This window comes from Malus sylvestris, chromosome 2 (assembly GCF_916048215.2).
Source record: "Malus sylvestris chromosome 2, drMalSylv7.2, whole genome shotgun sequence".
Lineage (NCBI taxonomy): Eukaryota > Viridiplantae > Streptophyta > Magnoliopsida > Rosales > Rosaceae > Malus > Malus sylvestris.
The window spans coordinates 36,206,049-36,227,565 of NC_062261.1; the positions used below are offsets into that span (position 1 = coordinate 36,206,049).

At 36.6% G+C, this 21,517-nt stretch overlaps 2 protein-coding genes and 1 long non-coding RNA gene across 4 annotated transcripts in view; 1 reads left to right on the forward strand and 2 right to left on the reverse strand.

Annotated features, from left to right (window-relative positions):
- LOC126588980 (disease resistance protein RPV1-like) overlaps positions 1-16,645 on the reverse strand; it is a 107,672-nt gene extending 91,027 nt beyond the window's left edge. The window contains exons 1-5 of the mRNA XM_050254161.1: positions 16,055-16,645; positions 14,369-15,455; positions 13,545-13,823; positions 13,082-13,432; positions 12,296-13,004 (exon numbers count right to left, since the gene is read on the reverse strand). Coding sequence (XP_050110118.1) covers positions 12,561-13,004; positions 13,082-13,432; positions 13,545-13,823; positions 14,369-15,455; positions 16,055-16,548 — 2,655 coding nt within the window. The 5' untranslated portion in view covers positions 16,549-16,645 and the 3' untranslated portion in view covers positions 12,296-12,560. Of the gene's footprint in view, positions 13,005-13,081; positions 13,433-13,544; positions 13,824-14,368; positions 15,456-16,054 lie in introns of the transcript that reaches the window.
- The window catches only part of LOC126588959 (disease resistance protein RUN1-like), a 60,279-nt gene that overhangs the window by 12,406 nt on the left and 26,356 nt on the right, over positions 1-21,517 (reverse strand). The window lies entirely within an intron of this gene.
- On the forward strand, positions 5,121-11,004 carry LOC126589218 (uncharacterized). 2 transcript variants are annotated; one of them, XR_007611771.1, is made up of 8 exons: positions 5,121-5,457; positions 5,778-5,849; positions 6,302-6,367; positions 7,249-7,293; positions 7,401-7,525; positions 8,268-8,324; positions 9,098-9,209; positions 10,859-11,004. It is a non-coding gene; the product is annotated as an uncharacterized LOC126589218 (long non-coding RNA). The 2 variants fall into 2 exon arrangements; XR_007611770.1 differs by lacking the exons at positions 5,121-5,457; positions 5,778-5,849; positions 6,302-6,367 and having other exon boundaries at positions 6,466-7,293.

Sequence of the window (21,517 nt, forward strand, 5' to 3'; positions counted from 1 at the left end):
ATTCCTCACTTAGCTGATAATCACTAATTCTGAGTCGCCAAACACCTCTACTTCGGTTGCCACCAATTCCATTAGAATCTCCAAGCCAATTATCAGTGCCTCATACTCTGCCCGATTGTTGGTAGTCTCTTAATAATCTAAAATGAATGAATAACAATGATGAGAGCCTTTGGGATCGATGATGACAATCCCACTTCCCGCAACATTCTGAGTGCAAGATCCATCAAAATATAGTTTCCAATGAGTGATCCAAAGGCTAGTTATTCTCTTTATCTCTTGCTGGATCCACTATTCCTTGCCCGATGAGGCCCTTCCTGGCGGGACCATATACTGGCTACCTCTACAGTTCCTAGGGTGTTAACAATCTCATTTTGATTCTCTTGATGCTCAGCCAAGATGTCTGCAATTGATTGCCCCTTAATTGCTCTTTAAGGCACTTACTGGAAGCTGTACTGTGAAAGTGCTAGGATCCACTTTCCAAGCTTCCCAGTTAGCATTGGTTTTGACAACATATACTTGATTACGTCGGTCTTGGAAATGATGTGGATGTGGCAAGGCAACATGTAATGCCTTAGCTTGCAAGCAGTAAAGTACAAAGCTAAACATAATTTTTCCACCGGAGTATATCTTGTCTCTACATCAATCAAGATTCTATTGAGGTAATATATGGCTTGTTTCTTCCCACCTTCATTGTTTTGGGCCAGCAAGCTTCCAATTGACCTCTCTGAGGTAGAGATATAAAGTTTTAATGGCTTTCCTCTCTGAGGTGGCATGAGCACTGGTGGAGAAGCTAAGTAAGCTTTTATGCTGTCAAACGCCTCTTGGTGTGGTGAGCCTCATTCAAATTCTTCTTTGTCCTTTAGTCTTAGCAAATGAGTTAGCGGTTGAATCTTGTCCGCTAAATTAGCAATAAATCTCCTCAAGAAGTTGATTTTCCCTAGCAGCCTTTGTAGTTGAAGTTTATTGGTAGGATGAGGTGATTTTATAATTGCCCGAGCTTTGTTCTTATCAACCTTTACACCCCTTTGATGAACAAAGAATCCCAAAAAGTTGCCCGATCTTACTCCAAAAGCACATTTCTTTAGATTCATTTTTAGCTTGTGGATCCTCATTCTTGTTAAGGCTTGTCTGAGATATATTAAATGTTACTCTTCAGTCTTTGATTTCACCACGATATCATCGATATACACTTCCATGTTATGGCTGATTAAGTCATGAAAAATGGCGCCCATTGCTCTTTGATAAGTTGCACCAACATTTTTAAGCCCGAATGATATTACAAAATATTCATATGCCCCAACATGACCTGGGCATCTAAAAGTTGTTTTATGTATATCTTCTTTAGTCATTTTGATCTGATTATATCCAGCATTTCCATCCATAAAAGACGGAACTTTGTGTTTGGCAACTGCATCTATGGATAGGTCAGCCATGGGCATGTGGTATTCATCTTTAGGCGTGGCTCAAGTGATGTTTCTATAGTCAACACAACATCTAACCGCTTTAGTTACAACTTTTAATATAGGCACAATGTTGGCCAACCACTCAACATATTTGGCAAGCTTAATAAATCCGGCATTTACCAGCCTCTCGATCTCTTCTTTGACCTTCTTCTTAATCTCTTTTGACATTCTTCATGGTGCTTGCTTGACAGGTTTAAACCCCACCTTAATAGGCATTATGTGTTCTAGTAAGGTTAGATCTAAACCTGGCATCTTGGTGTAATGTCAGGCAAAACAATCCTTAAATTCATGCAGAAGGTCGACAATCCTTGCTCGATCCTTGGTTTCCAACAAATCGATGACCTGTATAGGCCTTGGATCTCCCTCAGTCCCCAAATCAATGGTCTCCAAGGGGTCTTGTACTTATGGGGCTGGTTTGTCAGACTCTGCACACAAAAACTCAACCAGTTCTAGATTTTTTGGCAAATCCTCTGGCACATCCAAGTCATATATACACTCAACTATTTGGATAGATGCTTCTAACTCTTCCCCAAAAAATTCTTCTTTATTCATTTGGTTGCTTTAGGCCTCTCTGCTCTAATCCTTTTCTTCTTTGGCTGAGCTTTCCCTCTCTTGTTTTTTCTCCCTCTCATACACCAACAGTCTTTTTATTAAGGACCTGACTACAACCACTTGGTCTTTCCTTTTTTGTTCTGACATTAATGATGTTTGGGAGTTGGGATGATATGGGGCCGATCCCATTCTTCCCTTGTAAAAGTTATCCCTTGCTCTAAAAGCTTTTGGGCCGTCACTTTAGTTGGGCGGCTGTTCTTATCAGCTCTTGAACATTGAAGAATCCTAACACTGGGATTGTAGAGGTTGGCTTCTACGACATTGGCTATAGGAAGGAAAGGCTGTGATTCGGCCTCTACCATTTTCCAGAACCCAGGTCATGTTTCACCTTCTTTATGGTAGACAGCCACTTGTTGGTGTAAGGTAGATGGCACAGAAAGACTCTGGTGAATCCAATCTCTTCCCAGTAAAGCCCCATAAGTGGAAGTACTGTCCACAACAAAAAAGGCCAACATGATTTGTTTCGAACCCAAGTCCAACTCCAATGGCAATATCCCATGCGTTCTGGTGATAACTCATGAGAAACTATAAACTGTAAGATCGGTGGGGATAAGATCCTCTTCACTCATGCACATTCTCTTCATCTGCTTGTAAGGCAGCACATTGACCGAAACCCCTCCATCAATCAAGACCATTTTGAAGGGTACTCATTCCAGGTGCGCAATTACATATATGGGCTTGAGATGGTTGGCCAGGGTTGAACTCGGGCAAACAAAGACCATTTTGTCTGAGTATACCCTCTCGGTATTTTTTATTGATTGCTCGGTCAATCCTGCATGGCTGGGTTCTCTTTGTCCCGCCTCCTCAACATTAACATACGCCATCATTGGTTCCGTCACCAAGTAATCACTTTCCATCATGGGAGGTTGATCATGCTCGGCGTGAAACATGACTGATAAAACATATGTCATGTTTACGTGGAAGTTACTGTGTCTAGGTGAATCTTTCTCCTTGTCTCTGATGTGGTTCATAAACTCATCTAACCAAGCATGTACCTCATCGGGCAACATTAGCTCAGGCAACCTTTCTTCCTAGGTTATGCCAAAGTTCGGCAGTTGTTCTGGAACTTCGCAGATAGTATCTATCAACAATGGTGCGAGCAACCCTCTCTCGAGTGAAATAGTTCCAAACAGATCGGTTCTGGGCTCCATCTTGGGGTAGGCATCATCATCATGTCCTCTTAAGCTCTCCTCAAGATCTGTATTTCCTAGGATGGGGATTTGGCGGCACATGGTATCTTTCGCCTTCATTTTTGTTTTTTGTCTTCTTTACCTCCTTCTTACTCCTCCAATGAGGTTGATTTCTTCCTTCATTAGGTACTTTATCCATCTTTACATTCTCAGAGGTCTCTGAGGTGGTGGGGATTTTCAATGAGTTCATGTGGGCTTTATATTACCCTTGGACCCTCTTAATCATGGAAGCTCCCATTTCTTTAACAGGCATTCCATCCATTCCGACTACATACCAACTCCGCACGAGTCGGGTAAGATTCTTCTTAGTGACCAATTTTACCGTTCTTTCCTTACTTCTAACATCTCTACCGTCATACCTTGGTACCTTGGCCTTCTTGTCCTCCCTTTCCTCTAATGCTTTATAGTTTCTGAATACTTCTGACAAGTTTTTAGGCTGAGAGTCTCCTCCCAACCTTTGGTAGACGTTCCGAGAAGTTTCCTTCTCAGCTGCCCGCATGATATTTCTGTGGGATTCCTGCTCTTTTCTTTCCCTTCTCTTGATCAACTCCTGATCAAGGATGGCTCCTGCCGCTGGTACTTCTAGCTCGCATTCACATTCACATTTACTGCACAAAACCACCCCTTTGATTATTGCTGCTTTAGGCTTTTCGGGCAACTTGATAGCTCATTCAGTTGGCCTATCAACTTGTCGCCTATCAACTTGGAGAAAAATCTTTGGAGAACAACTATAATCAATCATCCTCATCCCTAAACCGTTATAAACTATCTCTAATTGGATCAATAAGGTTTGATCAATCTTGGCATAATGTACGGAGTAAAGTAAGCAATCAAGATGCTGGAATATTTAATTGAGATATAATACCTTGGTAGTGAAACTGTCAAGTATCAGATGTGGATAAACCTGCGTTCACGTGGCTTCCCTTTCTTCAGCCAAAACCATAGAGCATCATTGTGAGATCCCACATCGACCAACGAAGAGGGGATGATGCACCTTATATGTACATGCTCCCTTCCCTATAACACGAGGCCTTTTAGGAACTCACTAGCTTCAGATTCCATCGGAACTTTGAAGTTAAGCGAGCTCGAGCGAGAGCATTCCAAGGATGAGTGACCCACTGGGAAGTTCTCGTGTGAGCCCGGGATGTGACAATCATGCTCATCCTCTACAATTAAAATACAACCAAAAAAATCAAAATGATAGCAATTCAAAATTTAGAATCATTTTTTTAAATGAATCAGTGAGCAAGCATAGATTTGCACATACAAAGAGAAGAGACGATAGGAATACCCGATGCCGATAAGGAGGTCAAAGGATCGGAAGCTACAAACAAAACCCCTAAAACCACAATAATAAAATTTGAACAAAAAACAAATGTATAAATCCAAATTTACACTCCTAAGCACATAATATTGAAAGTAGAGAATTATCCACCCCAAATCGGCACCTGGAAACGCTACCATTTCTTGGCTTCAAATTTTCTTCGAATCGACATCAAATTCACTTTTTTCCAGTCATAGGGCCATCTGGTTTATAGTCTTCGAGAAGATCTGAACAAATATTTACAGGGTTGGTCGTTTTCAGCATTATGACTTTAGGTACTAAACTGGGATGAAAAAACTTTCATGTACCAAATGTTAAAAATCAAGAAACTTCAGGGTAGTAAACTGAGATTAACCCTATTACTTTAGTCTAAAAAGGAAGAGTAATTACACTATACAAATGAATAGTGACTTGAGCCAAATTTCACTTTGTTCATGAGGCTGCCACTGACTCTCTCATGCTGATCTTGATGCCGTGTGTTGATAATCACACCCCTCCCTCTCTCTCTCCCTTAGATTCAATCTGCGGGTTGGTCATCGTGAAAATGAGGGAGAAGCTACACTTTTTCTAGTTACTTCCATTCACTGGTCTCAGAAGGGGAGCCCCATCTCCACTCTCATCTCCTCTCATCTCCTCTCATCTCTCTCTTCCTCTCTTTCTCTATTGGAAAATCCATAATCTTTCATTTTCCTCTACTCTTCCTTTCTTTCCGCTCCCCATATCTCTCTCCATGGAGCCTACAAACCAAGTAGTGACGGTTGACCAGCTTCAAACATGGTGGACGCGTATTGGAGGTACAGCGACGGTGGACAACCACCATCGTCGTCGACGAATTCAGCCATTGGAAAGCGTCCTCCCTCTGATTATGGTATGTTGAATTCCTCTAATTTCCCTTTATTTGGGTTTTCTCTCTCCTTTTTGGGACTAAGCCTTTTTTTGTATTGTAGAAATCCATATTATACTAATTAGAAACATGCTAAGGCTATTTGATACGCACGCATCATATATATCATATATACCATTGCAGGAAGATGTTCAGCGAATGGTGAATACTGTTTTGAAGGAATATAGATTTTCATCTCATGGTCAAGACTTATCCCAAGCATGCATGATCACCAAATTATAACTCAGATTGAACAAAACATGTAGCTTTCACACTTAAAACAATAATCGATTTGTTTCTTTCAGATGGAAGAGGACCTGTCAATCCAAAGGATGTAAAATATCACAACAATCTTATTGATGAACTGATCAACCATGGTAATAGTCTATCTAAATTTTGTTTCTACAGTTCCCTGCTTATACTATTAAAGAAAGAGAATATCACTTACTATTAATAATTTAGTAGCTATATAACTTATTATTAATAATTTAGTAGTTGTAGTGAGCTATAAATTCTTTATGTTCATAATTAATTAAGTTGTTTGTTTCGACCAAGAATCGAACCACATGTTACTTTACACTACAGTAATCTCTCGTAGGCACTTGACGATGAGTGCGGAGGATGGGTTAGTCGAAAACCTATGTTAGTTCCTAACATTTATGGGTGAGTTTTAAATGGGACATGCAGAAAATGGGATTTTGAGACGATCATGATGGAACACTTTTGTGGATGTAGAAAAGACTTCATTGTATCTGTAGATGCGCACTTAAAATTTTTTGGGGATAGAGTTGGACTACAATGAATGAGCCTAATGTTTTTGTACTTGGAGGTTAAGATATTGGATTTCTTCCGCCACAACGATGTTCAGCTCCATTTGGTGTCAACTGTTCTAGAGGTAACTCCTCAACCAAGCCGTACATGGCAGCTCATCATAATATCATGTTATCTCATGCATCAGCTGCTAGATTGTACAAGATAACACACCAGGTAATTGTCAAACCTTCACTGTCAAGGGCTTCTAGAACTCTTATCTTTGTGATAATTAATTATATACAATCAACTTATTAGTCTTCTGTCCTAAAAACATAATACTCTTGGTACAGTTGATGTCCCACAAATTAAGAAGAGAGAAAATTGAGAGAAGAAAAAAGAGGCAAATTAAGAAGGAAAAAGAATAAGGTTTTGTGACTAACATCATTCTTTGATATTTTGCTTTTACGTTTGTTATGCACAGACTTACAGGTATATTTTTAATTTCGTACGCACTCTGAATGGTGTTTATGACTTTAACGGTTTAAGCTTACCATTAGAGGGAACTAAGGTATGACTCCCCTATGAAATGAAAAAAAAATTCACATGAGGATATTGTTGGGGCCACTTTCTTTCCTGCATTATCTTTGTTGGAGGAATCTATACAAACACAAAAAGAATAAGTGAGGAAAAGTGCAACATCGCCTTCTATCACTGGTTGGACTCCTAAATTGTGGATTAAAGATTTTTCTTTTATTTCTTTATGATCTATTTTCCTAATCGATATAGTTGGCTAAACTTATTATTGCATAGAAATATTGGGAATATATTAAATTTGGAGTGGACAATCAAGTTGTCTTCTGCGCTGTTTCATTTGTCAAAGATGCGCAAGTTGTTCATGAATGAATTGAAGAATTATCTGCAAAGTAACTGTCTAACTACTTTATTATAATCATAAAATATATCTGAATACCACATTTTTGTTTAATGCTTTTAAATAATTGTATCTATAATTTGATATTGCAGGTAACAATGCAGATATACACATTATCGTAAAAATAGAAAGTGCAGGTATACATGTTATTTGAATTTATATTATTAAGTTGTGATTTTACTCCTTGCTAATGTAACTTCAACTAAAAATTAAAACAAGCAACTATTTACTTGCAATTCCGCAGGAGGAGAAGTTGTTAAAATGGTGCAAATGAACTCACCGTCAATTAAAAAAATTGAAGACAAGGCCTTGCTTGCTCGATGTTAGTCCAACTGGGTTGTTAATTGACACAGAAGTATGGCCACATAGGTAATGATGTAGTTGATAGGTCAATTTGGAAGTGTATTTGCTTAAAAGGATATTAATCATACACAGAAAATTTAAGAGGGGGACTTGATCATGACTTAATTTGATAATTAATTCGTAACACTTTAATTTACATGAACAACTTTTCCATTTCCGGTTAAATATTTGTTGGTGTTGGATCTCATATTACATGTAAGTTGTAACGTGTGATATTCTTTTTGTTTGCTAAAAAGAAAATAATTCATCGTATATGCATGATGTGTGCCTCAGTTGGTGGATGGCTCATAGGTGAAGCTACATAGAAGAGCTTTTCTATGAACAAGGATTGTCTGCCCTCCACTTCCGGTGCCTTCCCCGTGCCCTCCTGTTTGTGTGGTTATGGTTAAGTCATGTCAACACTTTATATTACTATTCATTTTTGTCTTATTATATCTATAAAAAAATAATATAAAATGTTGACGTGGCTTAACCGTGATCACCCAAAACAGGAAGGTACGGAAAAGACATCGGAAGTGTAGGACAGAAAATCCTTGTCCCTTTTCTATACCCACTGCTTGATGTGGGATTTGACTTTTCTTGGCAATAAAACGTGCGCTCTTGGATTCTATTACAAAGAAAGCAGATCAAGTTTTAGAGTGCAATTTATCCTTCTTCTTTTTTTTCTGTGAATTATCCTGGTTTAAAAGTGAATTATATTATTGATTTTGTAATTTTATTTTATAATGTTTTGTTGTATTTCATAAAGGGAGGATTTCAGAGTGAATTACAAGAAGAGCTTCCAAACAACATATTTGTTGCTGCTGTGAGTCAATTTCAAATTCTCGATTTCTCATATTTGTTTTGCTTAATTATGTTGATGTTGAATCTCAAATTTTATTGTTCACAATGTGAAATGTATGCTCTAAATCATTGTGACTTCCCCGTGCAAAAGTAAAATGTTAAAATTAAATATTTTATTTTTAAAAGAAATTGTGATTTGACATATTTTACATTTTGGCTAGAATTCTAAAAAGCAGTAACATGAGTTAGGGTCATAGGAATACGATGGGTGCATGTTTAACCCCTTTTTTCCGCAACCGCCCTGTTATGTACACCCAAATGTATGGGAGGTTACAAGGCTGGTCAATACGGAGGGGGGTGTTCCTGGTTCGGACTTTGAAGTTTCCCAATGTCGAACCACATGTTGGGGGCCGAAAAAAAAATGAATAATTTGTTAGGTGTAAGTAGAGTATAAAGTGCAATAATGGGTGTGAACAATAATTGGCTCTATAATGTTAAACTTATGATACTTATGGTCATAAGTTTTCGTAAATAATTGGTCCTAAGAATTTATTACCTGGAACGGGACCTTGGTTTTTTATGCGTTACCTTAATTTATGTGCAAAACATACCACTTTTGTGATCTGAAATGTTTAAGTTCATCCTATAAATTGTACAATGCCTATTGATGTTAGCTGAATTGAATTTATATGAAAACCAAGTTGTTGAACTTAGCAGCCTAGTTCACCAATCTGTTGTTTATTTAAATTATTTGAAGATTCCTATGTTGATTGGTGATTAGTTGGATTTACTTAGGTCAAATATTTGTTATCTGAATCGCGACATTTAAGGATGTGATGCTGCAACAAGACCCGCCTGCAAGGATTAGCAGGTTGCCTTAGGATAACAATATAATGTTGTTGACGAGGTTAGTTATTTTTTAGGCTCTACTTCTGCAAACGTGAACTCTGTACATGGATACCAAATTTTATGTGAATTTAAATAGTTATATATCAAACTCCTCTACAGTAAACTCTGTGTATTACAACAATTATAATTAGAACTTGGATGGAATGGGCTCCTTCCAGCAAAACTCCTGCCTGCCCTAGTAAAAAAAATTTAAAAACTCGAAAAGAAAATTTGATAATTTCTCATAGTTTAGGCCATTTGCCCAAGTCAGAATGAGAAACACAGATGTTTTTTTACAATCTACAAACCAAAATCAATCAGAACCCAATAATGATTTCACAATCTACAAACCAAAATCATAGAAATAGGTCGTCGAATTTGGAATTTACCAGATGAAGATGAGCAGGACGAGCGAGAAGGACCAGCGAGTGTTGGAGCAATATTAGAAAATATGAAAAATAACACAAGAACTTCAATGATAATAATCATAAAGAAATTTCATAACATCAATTATATATGAGATTTATATAAACAACTAGAGATAAAGTTAGAAAAACTGACAAACTTGAAGATTGAGGCTTGCATAAATGCAATGTCCTAAAGATAGAATTTCGCCCCTACTCTTGTGCTTGTAGTTCGATAGGCGTCTATCTCCCAGGATTCAACAATCTATAATCCGAAGTCAAAGAACTTCAATCTTCGGACTCTGGCGAACGTTATATATTTCGTACTCTCAAGACACGACTTAGAATTTGGCACACGAAACATGAGAGAAACAAAGTGGGGAGACCCTATTTCTCAAGAGTAAAAATTAACTCTAATTGTCTATCTTTAATACCAATGGTTTTATGGGTTTATATAGAATTCAATTTCTACTTATTAAAGAGATGTAACTTTTCATCTATAAGTATACATCACTTATCAAGGGAATATTCCTAAACAACATAACCTTTCTAAGAAATTGGTTAACACTATTTTTCATTCAATTATTAAAATTATATATTACAATATTTCATATTATAATATATAATTTCCAACAGCGAGGAGGACCGGAGAGGAGGACGACCAAGAATGAGGAGCGAGTAACACTCTCGAAGACGGGCTTAGCAATCCCGTGAGAATTGGGGGTTCTCGCTAAGAATGTTTAGAGAAGGGGTTAGTCGGAGCGAGTACCGACTAATCCCATTAAACTTAATCCTCGCACCAAACAAACACTGGACTATAGTCCAGTTCAGTCCAATGAAACTTAGTGAGCCCAAACAAACACACCCTTATGGTCATAAGTTTTCGTAAATAATTGATCCTGAGAATTTATTACCTGGAACGGGACCTTGGTCTTTTTTGCGTTACCTTAATTTATGTGCAAAACATACCACTTTTGTGATCTGAAATGTTTAAGATCATCTTGTAAATTGTACAATGCCTATTGATGTCAGCTGAATTGAATTTATATGAAAACCAAGTTGTTGAACATAGCAGCCCAGTCACCCATCTGTTGCTTATTTAAATTATTTGAAGATTCCTATGTTGATTGGTGATTTGTTGGATTTACTTCGGTCAAATATTTGTTATATGAATCGCGACATTTGAGGATGTGATGCTGCAACAAGACCCGCCTGCAAGGATTAGCGGGTTGCCTCAGGATAACAATATAATGTTGTCGACGAGGTTAGTTATTTTTTAGGCTCTGCTTCTGCAAACGTGAACTCTTTACATGGATACCAAATTTTATGTGAATTTAAATAGTTATATATCAAACTCCTCTACAGTAAACTCTGTGTATTACAACAATTATAATTAGAACTTGGATGGAATGGGCTCCTTCCAGCAAAACTCCTGCCTGCCCTATTAAAAAAAATTTAAAAACTCAAAAAGAAAATTTGATAATTTCTCATAGTTTGGGCCATTTGCCCAAGTCAGAATGAGAAACATAGATGTTTTTTTAATCTTACACTATATATTTGGCTGTAAATGGGATGGAGTAAATCTCTTGGTGTCATTCTAAATAGACTGGAAATATACGTCATGCAAAATTTACATTGATGTTTATCAATGGACATGCCCCTTAAGGGAAGGGATCCCCATTTTCAAAAAAAAAATGGGAATACCCTATTGACCATTAGATATGGCTTTAATGAAATTATGTGGTTGAGATTAAATCACAGGCCACAGAATCTCAACCAAATAATTTCATTAAAGCCAAATCTAACGGTTAGGAAGGTATCTCCATTTTTTTTGGAAAATAGAGATCCATTATCTTAAGGGCTTTCTATCAATGGAAATAAGTTTTGAAGTGATTACCTTTCTTTATGCAAGGTCTCTTCACAAAGAAACCTATATTATAGTTTCACTTTTAATTGCTTTCGCACTAGGGAAGGTGTCTGGGCATGTAATTGGCGTGTCATTACTCACTAAATTTTTTTTAATAATTAGACAATATCACATATTAACATTTTTCTGAACAACACAAGAACTTTGATAGCAAATGTCAACATCGATCAAACTCGAGAGGAATATCAAGATTTAAGAAATAATCACCTGAGGAAATTTCACACCTTCAGTTATTGGCATCAGTGACAAGCTTTGATAAAATTAGGAGGAACTGATTTCGTTACCTTTGGTATAGCGTCATCCTTGAATCGAGTTGACGTTCTAATACCAACAGATGCAGGGTAATTGTGAAAAGAAAAAAATGAAATTAAGAGAAATGAAAATTGAAATATATGATCCACTATCTCCTAGTGAGGGGAGAGACACGAAAATCCTAAAAGAGCGAGAGATTTTTCAATGACATGTTAATATACAAATGAGGGAACACTAAAAATAAAAGTTCCCTCCACTTATAATGGCATGTTGTTTTAGGTTTCTCCAAAATAGCTCTGTTTCTAGTACCACCCTACAGTCGCAAAGAACTAGAAAACAAAAACTGAAAATTTTCACAAGATAAAAACACTAATGACATATAGAAACACTTTTAATCTTTCATTCATCGTAGAAGTCCAAATTTGCCCATCTTCCAAATAGAAGTGAGATTTTTTATTTTTTATTTTTTATTGTTTATAAATTTTTTTAAATTTTTTATTTTTTTAACAAGAAGAATTGGAATTTATAAACACTTATAACTTATATTAAAAAACTGAAAAGGCAACGAAATTAAAATCACAAAAAACTGAAAATTACATAACTAGTCCGATAAGCTTCGACCCCAAAAAAAAAAAAAAAAAAAAAGTCTGATAAGCCTAAAAAACACACAGGCTTTTATTTAGTGCTACTGATTGATTTTAGTCATTCATTTTATCCCAACCTTCATTAAATGCACTTGCCAACGGATCTGCATCATCCTCTCTGCACTCACTTGAATACACATAGATTAACAGTCGAGCACATATTCATTGATTAATTTTTCCTTTTCCAGATTGATCCCTATTTCCTTCACCCTGAGTTGAATATCATCAGTAGTCCCTGGTCCTACAAAGTATGCACCAACATTTATCTCGTCTCCGCCTTTCACATTGAGCTTACTGTTTGAAAAATGTCCCAGCCAAAGATAATTTTCATGGGAAGTTATTACAGTGGCACGCATCGGAGAGATGACAAATTCAGTGTTCTCGGTACAATTTGCAACACGAATGCAAAGAGAGCCACCAGATTGGGAGTCGTCTGAAGAATAAATGATGCAGAGAGTCAATGCTTTTACATCACATCCAAAACATTGCGGCACAACTGTTTCACCCTGAGGGTCGATAGGCGTAAACCATGATGGAATTTCATTTCCCGGGAGAAAAAGGCTACCATTTCCGCTCGCACTCCATCCCTATACCATGGATAAAGATTGGTATAAATAAGGATTACAAGAGAGAGAGAGAGAGAGAGAGAGAGAGAGAGAGAGACCTGTAGGATTGCTTCCTTAAAAGAATCAGTGAGGTTGGTGCACCCTTCCATGTGAATCCTCGTCATGGAGTTTAATGCCTTATCCAAGCCTAGAATTTCAGAGAGTTTCGGGGAGTGATTCAGATGCAATTCTCTCATCCTTGACATTTCTGAAAAGTTGGGCATTGTCTCCAAAGCAATGCACCCATCCGCTTCCAGGATTTCCAAATTTGTTGGTAAAACCGGAATTGCCTGAAGGTTTTTGCAATCTTCGAGTATCAATCTCTCAAGATTTGGGATTTTTGAAAAGTCCGGTGATCGTGTTAGGTAATGGGAATGACTTAAATTAAGAAACTTCAACTTCTCAAGCCACTGTTAGATAAAAGGATAAAGATCAAATTCAAATAGAAGACAGAAAGCATGATGATGGTATTTACAAAACCTAGAGGAATGAATTAATAATTTGGTTGAAGTCATAATGTACCAGATCGGAATCCTCCCAAACTCGTATGAGTTTGCTATAGCTCAGGTCAATAGCAACCATGTTTGGGTGGTCAAAATCTTTTGGTATGACCTCCAGAGGGAATCCATGCCAACACAACCATCTTAACTCTTTGGACAGATTGTTGTAACTGCCAGTGAGCTTGACATAATTGAGTTTGAGTAATCTCAGACTCTGCATGTTTCTAAATGCTTCTGTACTGAAGCTAGCCTTGTCAGACTCTTGCAAATCTAAAGTGAGTCCTTGAACTGCTTCAGTTCCCTATTGAAAGAAAAGAACAGAAAAGAAAAAAAAAAAGGAGCTCAGAAAAGGGTTATCTGCATGTGAAAAGATGATGTATACACAACCTATTTGAATCAAAACCATGCATTGGATGTACGAATTACAAGATAGGTAGACAACCTAGCAGTTGTTACTGTACCTGTGGATTAAACCCACAGTTGTGCTTAGACTTCAGATGTGATTTACAATTGTTCAGATTAGTTAGGTATCTTAGTAAGCATCTGCTTCAGGTGTTATATTTTACCTGCTGTATCTAAGAAGAGCAGAACATATTTGATATAAGATTCTGTTATTTAATTTGAAAATAATTCAAGACAATCGGTTCCTTTGATGTCTCCTAAGCTTTCTTTGCTCTGTTTCTCTTTTCATTCAACCTGTAGTATATATGGGTGTCTTTCCAATCAACTCGTTGTGTATACTGTTGAAACATCCAGTTTGTACAATTCAATAGATGTGTGTGCTATGCGTATACTCTTTATTAACTACATGCGTTTAACATAGAATTTGATTGCGAAAGTACTTACAGATTTGTTCCTCAATACGTGTATCACATCATCGTGATGCCATAACCTACTGCGTTTTCCAGGGTCATGGGATTCTAAACGCACAATTTCTCTTCCCATGTCGCGAAGCAAATCATGCATCATCAGCGTGAAATCATCATTAGCAGTTACAAGGCCACGTTCTTGGAGGACACGGATTCCGACTTGTGGATATAAGTCACAGCCATCCAATATTGTCATGACATAGTCCTTGTTCATTCCAGTAAAGAAACAAGATATATCAAGGAATATAGCCTTCGCGAGATCATCTAGCTCGTCAAAGCTTATTTTAAGTCTTTCAAGAATCTCCCAATGAGGATGACTTTTCAATTTCTCCAATGCACTTTTCCATTCACTTATGCTTTTCCCAGACAGATGAGAACCTAAAACTGCAAGTGCTAACGGCAAACCTCCACAGTAGTCAGCAGCTTTTCTTGCGAGTTCAAAATACCCTTCATCAGGATGGTTCTTTCCAAAGGCATGCCAACTAAGTAGCTGGACACCTTCTTCTATATTCATTGCTGGCAGTTTATATATCATATCCACTCCAAGAATCTTTAGCAAATGTTCATCTCTTGTGGTTATAATAATTCTACTCCCAGCACCAAACGAGTCACGCTTTATAGCTAATGCTTCTAACTGTTTCACAAGGTCTATACCATCAAGTATGACAAGTACCCTTCGGTTGCCAAGTCTTTTTTCTATCTCCTTGATCCCTTGATCGACACTGCTTACCTTTCTGTGGGCTGGTTTTAGGATATCAAAAAGAAGTTGCTCCTGCAACTTAACCAATTTCCTTTCTGTCATATTTTGGAGGAAGCTTTTACCTTCAAACATATCCTCATATTTGTTGAAAAAGATTTTGGCAAGGGTTGTTTTACCCAGTCCACCCATCCCCCAAATTCCAATTATCTTGACATCATTTGATCCTCCAACATCTAAATAATTACTGATTTCTTGCACCCGAGAATCTATTCCAACTAGATTGGCAGCTACCTCTAAGCATGGGCTGCGATCCAAGACTCCGATGATCTCTGTGACAATTTTCCTGATAAACTTTCCATCATACCTGGTTGTCAAAAGTCCAAATGAAGCAAAAGTGAGATTTATTATATAAACTGCAACATTAAGATGTGGATGTGTTAGTTCAACTACAACCTTTCAGAATCTGACGATTCAAAATATCCAAATACCATCAAATTTTGATATCTAACCATACATGATAGAGATAAAGATATATAGAGGGAGAGTTTGTAAATTCTTGCACTACAGCTTAGAAGCTCTGCATTGCAATGTGTAAAATCAAGTTTTACTCAGGGGCCATTTCGAATTGCTAATGTAGGAAGCAATTCTGTTCATGAACAGAAGCGCTTTGTATCGTCACATGTTAACATTTGCACTAAAAATCCAAATTCCTGGAAAAGCATCTGACATGCACTTCCCCAGAAACCGAGTCTACGACTCAAAAACACTTCCAATTTTTTTCTGCAAATGCGCTTTTGACTGTCTCGTTTTATCCCTTCGACGCAATCCCAAATAAGCATCATTCTATTGTTTCTTGATATGGTTTTTACACATACATCTTTTTTAAATATGTAAAAAAAAAATGGATTGGGAATTTGAAAACATAAAAATAAAGAAAAGGAAATAAGAAAGTAATTTATTTACCCATGGGGGTCTCTAACCAAATCACCAGCCAAATTTGCAGCTTCAGTAAGGGTGTTTCTCCATAGCTGCAACTTTTCTTTGTCATCATGTAACCGCTGTTCGTGAATCAGAAATGCTTCTGCAAAAATACCGGTCTGATTCCTGACATCTGAAGGATCGACATCAAAGAATACTGGAAAAACAATTTGACCCAGTGTTCTTCTGCACTCCATGATCTTCACAAGCTCATCAAGACACCAACTTGATTCCGCATACCTCCTTGAGAAGACGATAACAGCGATTTTAGACTCTTCGATTGCTCGAGTCAGTGGGGGGTCCAGACTTTTCCCTCTTCTTAATTGGTCGTCGATAAAGACTTTGACTCCGGCGTCTTTCAACGCGAAGTAGAGGTGGTCCGTGAAGTTCTTGCGTGTGTCTTCACCTCGAAAGCTCAAGAACACGTCGTACTTCCAATTTTTTGAGGAGGAAGACGAGGATGAAGAGAAGGTATCCATCAATTGTTCCTGCACTCCTTCGTTTTTTGGCAGAGGGTTTGAGTTCGCACAGATGAATATTGAGATCACAAAGGAAAAGGATCCCCTCCGGATGGGGATCCTACGCCTCATACATCTCGGCCGTTGAATCGTGTACTGTGTAAAATTTTTCGTCAGGTTCTATTTGTATTTAATTTAAAATAATAAAATTAAATAATTTATGATCGTACGATACACTATAAACAGTTGAGATGTAGGAACCCCACGGATCCGGATGGGATCCTTTTCCATCTACAGACACCACACAGTGAAGTCAAAGTCCGCTAAAGTCCAATAGAACTCCATTTTTTAGTTTAAGGGCCTCAATTTTTATGTTTATGTTTTCACTTTGGTCCTTCAAATTGTTTTTATTCCAAATCGGTCCTTTTTCTTTTGTTAGACCCAAATTGGTCCTTAAAACTTTTAAACGTGCACCTAATAGGATAGAAAGATTTTTTTTTTGTAGTTTAATCGATATTTTTACATTAAGAGGAGAGAGAGTTTAGCAAAATCACACAATGGGACATCCTAATTTGGTATCGAATTCACCATCCACAATATTCGAATCTAAACATGCACCTAATAGGATAGAAAGATTTTTTTTTTTAAAGCTTTAATGAAAAGGGCTTGGACCAACAAATATTTAATCAAAAATCATCTCAAAATGTTATTTAACCAAAAGAGCTCAAAGTTTAATAAAAAATCATCCAAAACTATTGTCCACGGGCCGAATTTACAAGCCCAACCCGTTACAAAACTACATTCCGTTAATACTCTTATATCATTCAATATTCTCCTGACTTTTCACCAACCTCAACCCCAGCACAAAAACCACCATAATAACCCCCAGTGTTCATATCGAATCAAATTCCCCCATTTCAAAAACAATCAAATCAAAAGTTCAAATCACAGTTGAAAAGGAAGCATTCATCGGAACAAAGCCGGCGAAAGTTCACAAAAGTTCAATGGCAGAAATCGACAAAAAAGTGGTGCAAAACTTGCCAGAACCTCCGTCGGAACAAACCAGCGAAAAAGTGGTGTAAAAATTACCGTATCTTTCGTGTGAACAAACCGGAGAAAAAGAAATCTAAAGTTTACCACAACCTCTGTCGGAATAAACCGGAGGAATAGAAGTCCAAAATTTACCACAACCTCTGTCGGAACAAACCAGAGAAAAAGAAGTGTAAAACGCACCAGAAGCATCGGCGGAACAAAGCAGCTAAAAAGAGGTAATAGTTTTAATTAATGTTAAACATGTCTAGGAAATAGTTTGATTTTTTTGCCACTTTTTTAGAAAACAATGCCACCTGTTATGTTTTAAATTCGTAACTGTCTCTGGAAAAACTAACACTGTCTCTTGAAAAACTAACAGTCTCTGGAAAAACTAACACTGTCTTTGGAAAAACTAACACTGTCTCTAGAAAAAAAAAAGAACCAAAACATAACTGTTTCCAGACGCAATATCCTTGATTTGTGTAAATACTTGAATCCGTAATTGTCTTTGGAAAAACTAACAATATCTCTGGAAAAACTAACAATGTCTCCGAAAAAAAAGAACCAAAACATAACTGTTTCCAAACACAATGTCCTTGATTTATATAAATACTTGAATCTGTAACTGTCTCTGAAAAAACTAACACTATCGCTAAAAAAACTAACACTGTCTCTGGAAAAACTAACATTGTCTCTGGAAAAACTAACATTATCTTTGGAAAAAAAAAAAAAAAAAACCAAAACATAACTGTTTCCAAACATAATGTCCTTGATTTGTGTAAATATTTGACATTTGACTATCTGTTTTCTTCAATCCATATTCTTCTTGTTCTTCTTAAACAATTAATTATAATTCCTAAACTCTGTTCTTTTTACAAATGCAAGTAACCAAGAAAATCAGAATGAAGACTTTTCCACGCAAAACAACAGTGAAGAAGAAGAAAACTCCAATGGATAAGAAGAAAACTTCAGATTCAACTGAGAAGAAAAGAAGATATTGGACTACATATCTCTAATATCGGTGCAATATGACCAGGTTCTCAGACTAAATGGAAACATACAAGCCAATGCTTGAAGAATGCAAAGATGTTTGCGAACAGTTGGAAAGGAAACCGTTATGGAGTCTTATTAAACTATACATTAATCACTTTCTTGTTATCACCAAAAGGAATAAGAAGTTTGATACGGACTTAATTAAGGTATAAAATGCTACAACCCCAAAGAGCAAAAGTTCAGAATTGGAGATTGCGATTCAAGAGGGATAACACCTGATGATGTTGCCCTAATCTTTGGATTGCCAAACGTCGACAAATCCTCCAAATCTGGTAAGAGGACAAATTCATCGAACAATACTTTCATAATGTTGAATGAGTGAAAAAAAAAACCACATTTTTCAAGCATATAAAAATCACTCGTTTACTGAACTCCTGAAGGTGCAAGATATCTCATCCAGTCACTGTTATTTGCAAACTCTGGCTCATACATCACATGGAGCTTCTTGCGAATTTGTGCGAGGTTGGAAGAAATGAGCAAATATAATTAGGTCAAGGGTGTAAGAGACTACCTCTTCAAAATGATAGACAGATCACAAACCAATAAGAGGAAAAGAGGAGATGAATCAACAACCAGCGGTTGCACCGTTCTTATTTTGGTAAGAATATAAGAATTCTAGTTTTAAAAGTATGAAATTTTAGTTATGATTCTCAAACCGTAACTATTCTCACTTTTCTTAATTTATCCAGTATTGGATATGTCTTAAATCAAATCTTGTTGCGACGATTGAATGCTGAGAAAACATGGTTCTGGCGATAGGAAGATAGGACACAACAATGATACACCAAGCAATCAGAGATGTCAAAGTTAAAGATATTGAGGTAATAACCAATAATCAAAATCATTTTCACATAATGTTTAGATTTTACATTTCTAGAAAGAATTCAACTTTTAAAAAACTATAAACAACCCTAATGTGTGACTATGTGCAGATTGCTGGTGCGATTCTTCCTACTGAAAAAAGGAGAGGACCATTCCAAACATGGTGAAACAAAGACAATGACAAAGAAAAGAAAGAAGACAAGTGCTCAAAAACATGACCAAGAGGAAGATATTAAGGTAATGACCAATAAATAGAAACAGTAATAGTAACTTATAATCCAGAAACTTTGATATCTACATACTTTCTTGTACTATAAATTCCAGAAACAATGACTTATATTTCAAACACAGTTACTTATAATCTAGAAAGAGTAACTTATAATTCAAAAACTTTGATATCTGCATACTTTCTTGCACTATAAATTCCAGAAACAGTGACTTGTAATCCAGAAACTGTAACTTATAATTCAGAAACAGTAACTTATAATCCATAAACAGTTACTTGTAATCCAAAAACAGTATTTCTTCCTTACTTTCTAGCACCATACAATGTAGAAACAGTTGTTTTATAGTCCACAAGATGTGTTATTAGAATTCATTTTGAAAATCCATAAACAGTAGCACACTAACAATTTGAATTAATAAATAATACTTGTGTAACTGTGACTGTGTACAGATTGTTGATCCTACTACTGAGAAAGTAGAGGATTCTTCAACAAAGGCCAAAGAAAATAACGTGACAAGGAAAAGAAAGAGGACTGCTGCTGCAAAAGATGTGATGGAACTGGTAAAAGAAGTAAAACAAATGAAGCACCTCAATGTAGCACCATTGATGAAGCCTAAAAATAGTTTGACAAGTTGTACAGTGAAGAATTTCTAAAGCTCAATCCAGATTATTAAACTCACATCCATGGTATTGAACAAATGAGGTATATGGTGCTCAAGCAAATGATGATGCATGCAATTGACAATTTGCAAACAACTTCTGTAGTTTCTGGTCAAACAACTGGAAAACTCAAAAGAGACATTGAAAAGCTTAAAGAAGAAAAAAAGTTGAACAAGAAGAAAATCCGTGATATGGATGCTGAAATCTAGTAGTTACAGTTGAAGAACGCTGAAACTTCAGGAAAAGTGAATATACTTCTCAATGAAGCCAAACACTTAGCCTTTTCTTTCATTACCCATATTCACCCTTTGCCTATTTAACCTATATTAGCCATCTGCTATAGCTTAGGGGCTACCGAGTGGAAATTAAGGAAGATAAAGGTTGAGTTCTACATCAAAGATGTGGCGTGTACTGAGGTACCATATGTAGTATTATTTTTCTTTTATTCTCATTTATTTAAAAAAAATTATCAAAGAAATGAGGAAATAAAAGTTTGAAATTGTTCCATCCCTACATCATGAGTCCTAGACACTAATAATAGAAGATCCAAGTTTCAAAGAGAACTGACCGAAAGTACATTATGAAGATACCTTGGCATTTCTTACGCTTTAGTTTTTCCCTATCCATTTTTTTATAGCTCTTACCCTAGCCTATCATTACAACCCTTGTAAAGACCTTTTGATCTTTGGTGTTGCATTGATTTACATTAGTGGAGAGACGATATGAAGAACAAGCTTATGGGGTTTTATTTTGCATATCATGATTTGAGTGAAACACTCTACCCTTTAATGTGTGATTTCTTTTTGAGTGATATTCATGGTGGATGATTTGAAGTGGAAGCTTTGGTCTGCATATACGTATCCAGGTTGAGTAAGTTATATTGACATTGGTTATGTCACTCATTACACTTGAGAATGTTGTGTAAGATTTTGTTAACTCTAGGTGTTAATTCTCGTAAGTTTGGTGACTCTATCTAGATTGCTTTGAGGCTAATTTATGGATCGTTTATTGTTTTCCTTGTCTTTTATTTTTGTTTTGCTCAAGGACTAGCAAAAGTTAAGTTTGAGGGTATTTGATAGGTGCATTATTTATCATATTTCAAGGTTAATTATCCCTAAGTTTTGTTAAGGAATTGGTCTTAAAAGAGCCTTGTTACTTTCCTTTCCTCTATTTCAACCAATCTGCGCATGCAGGACA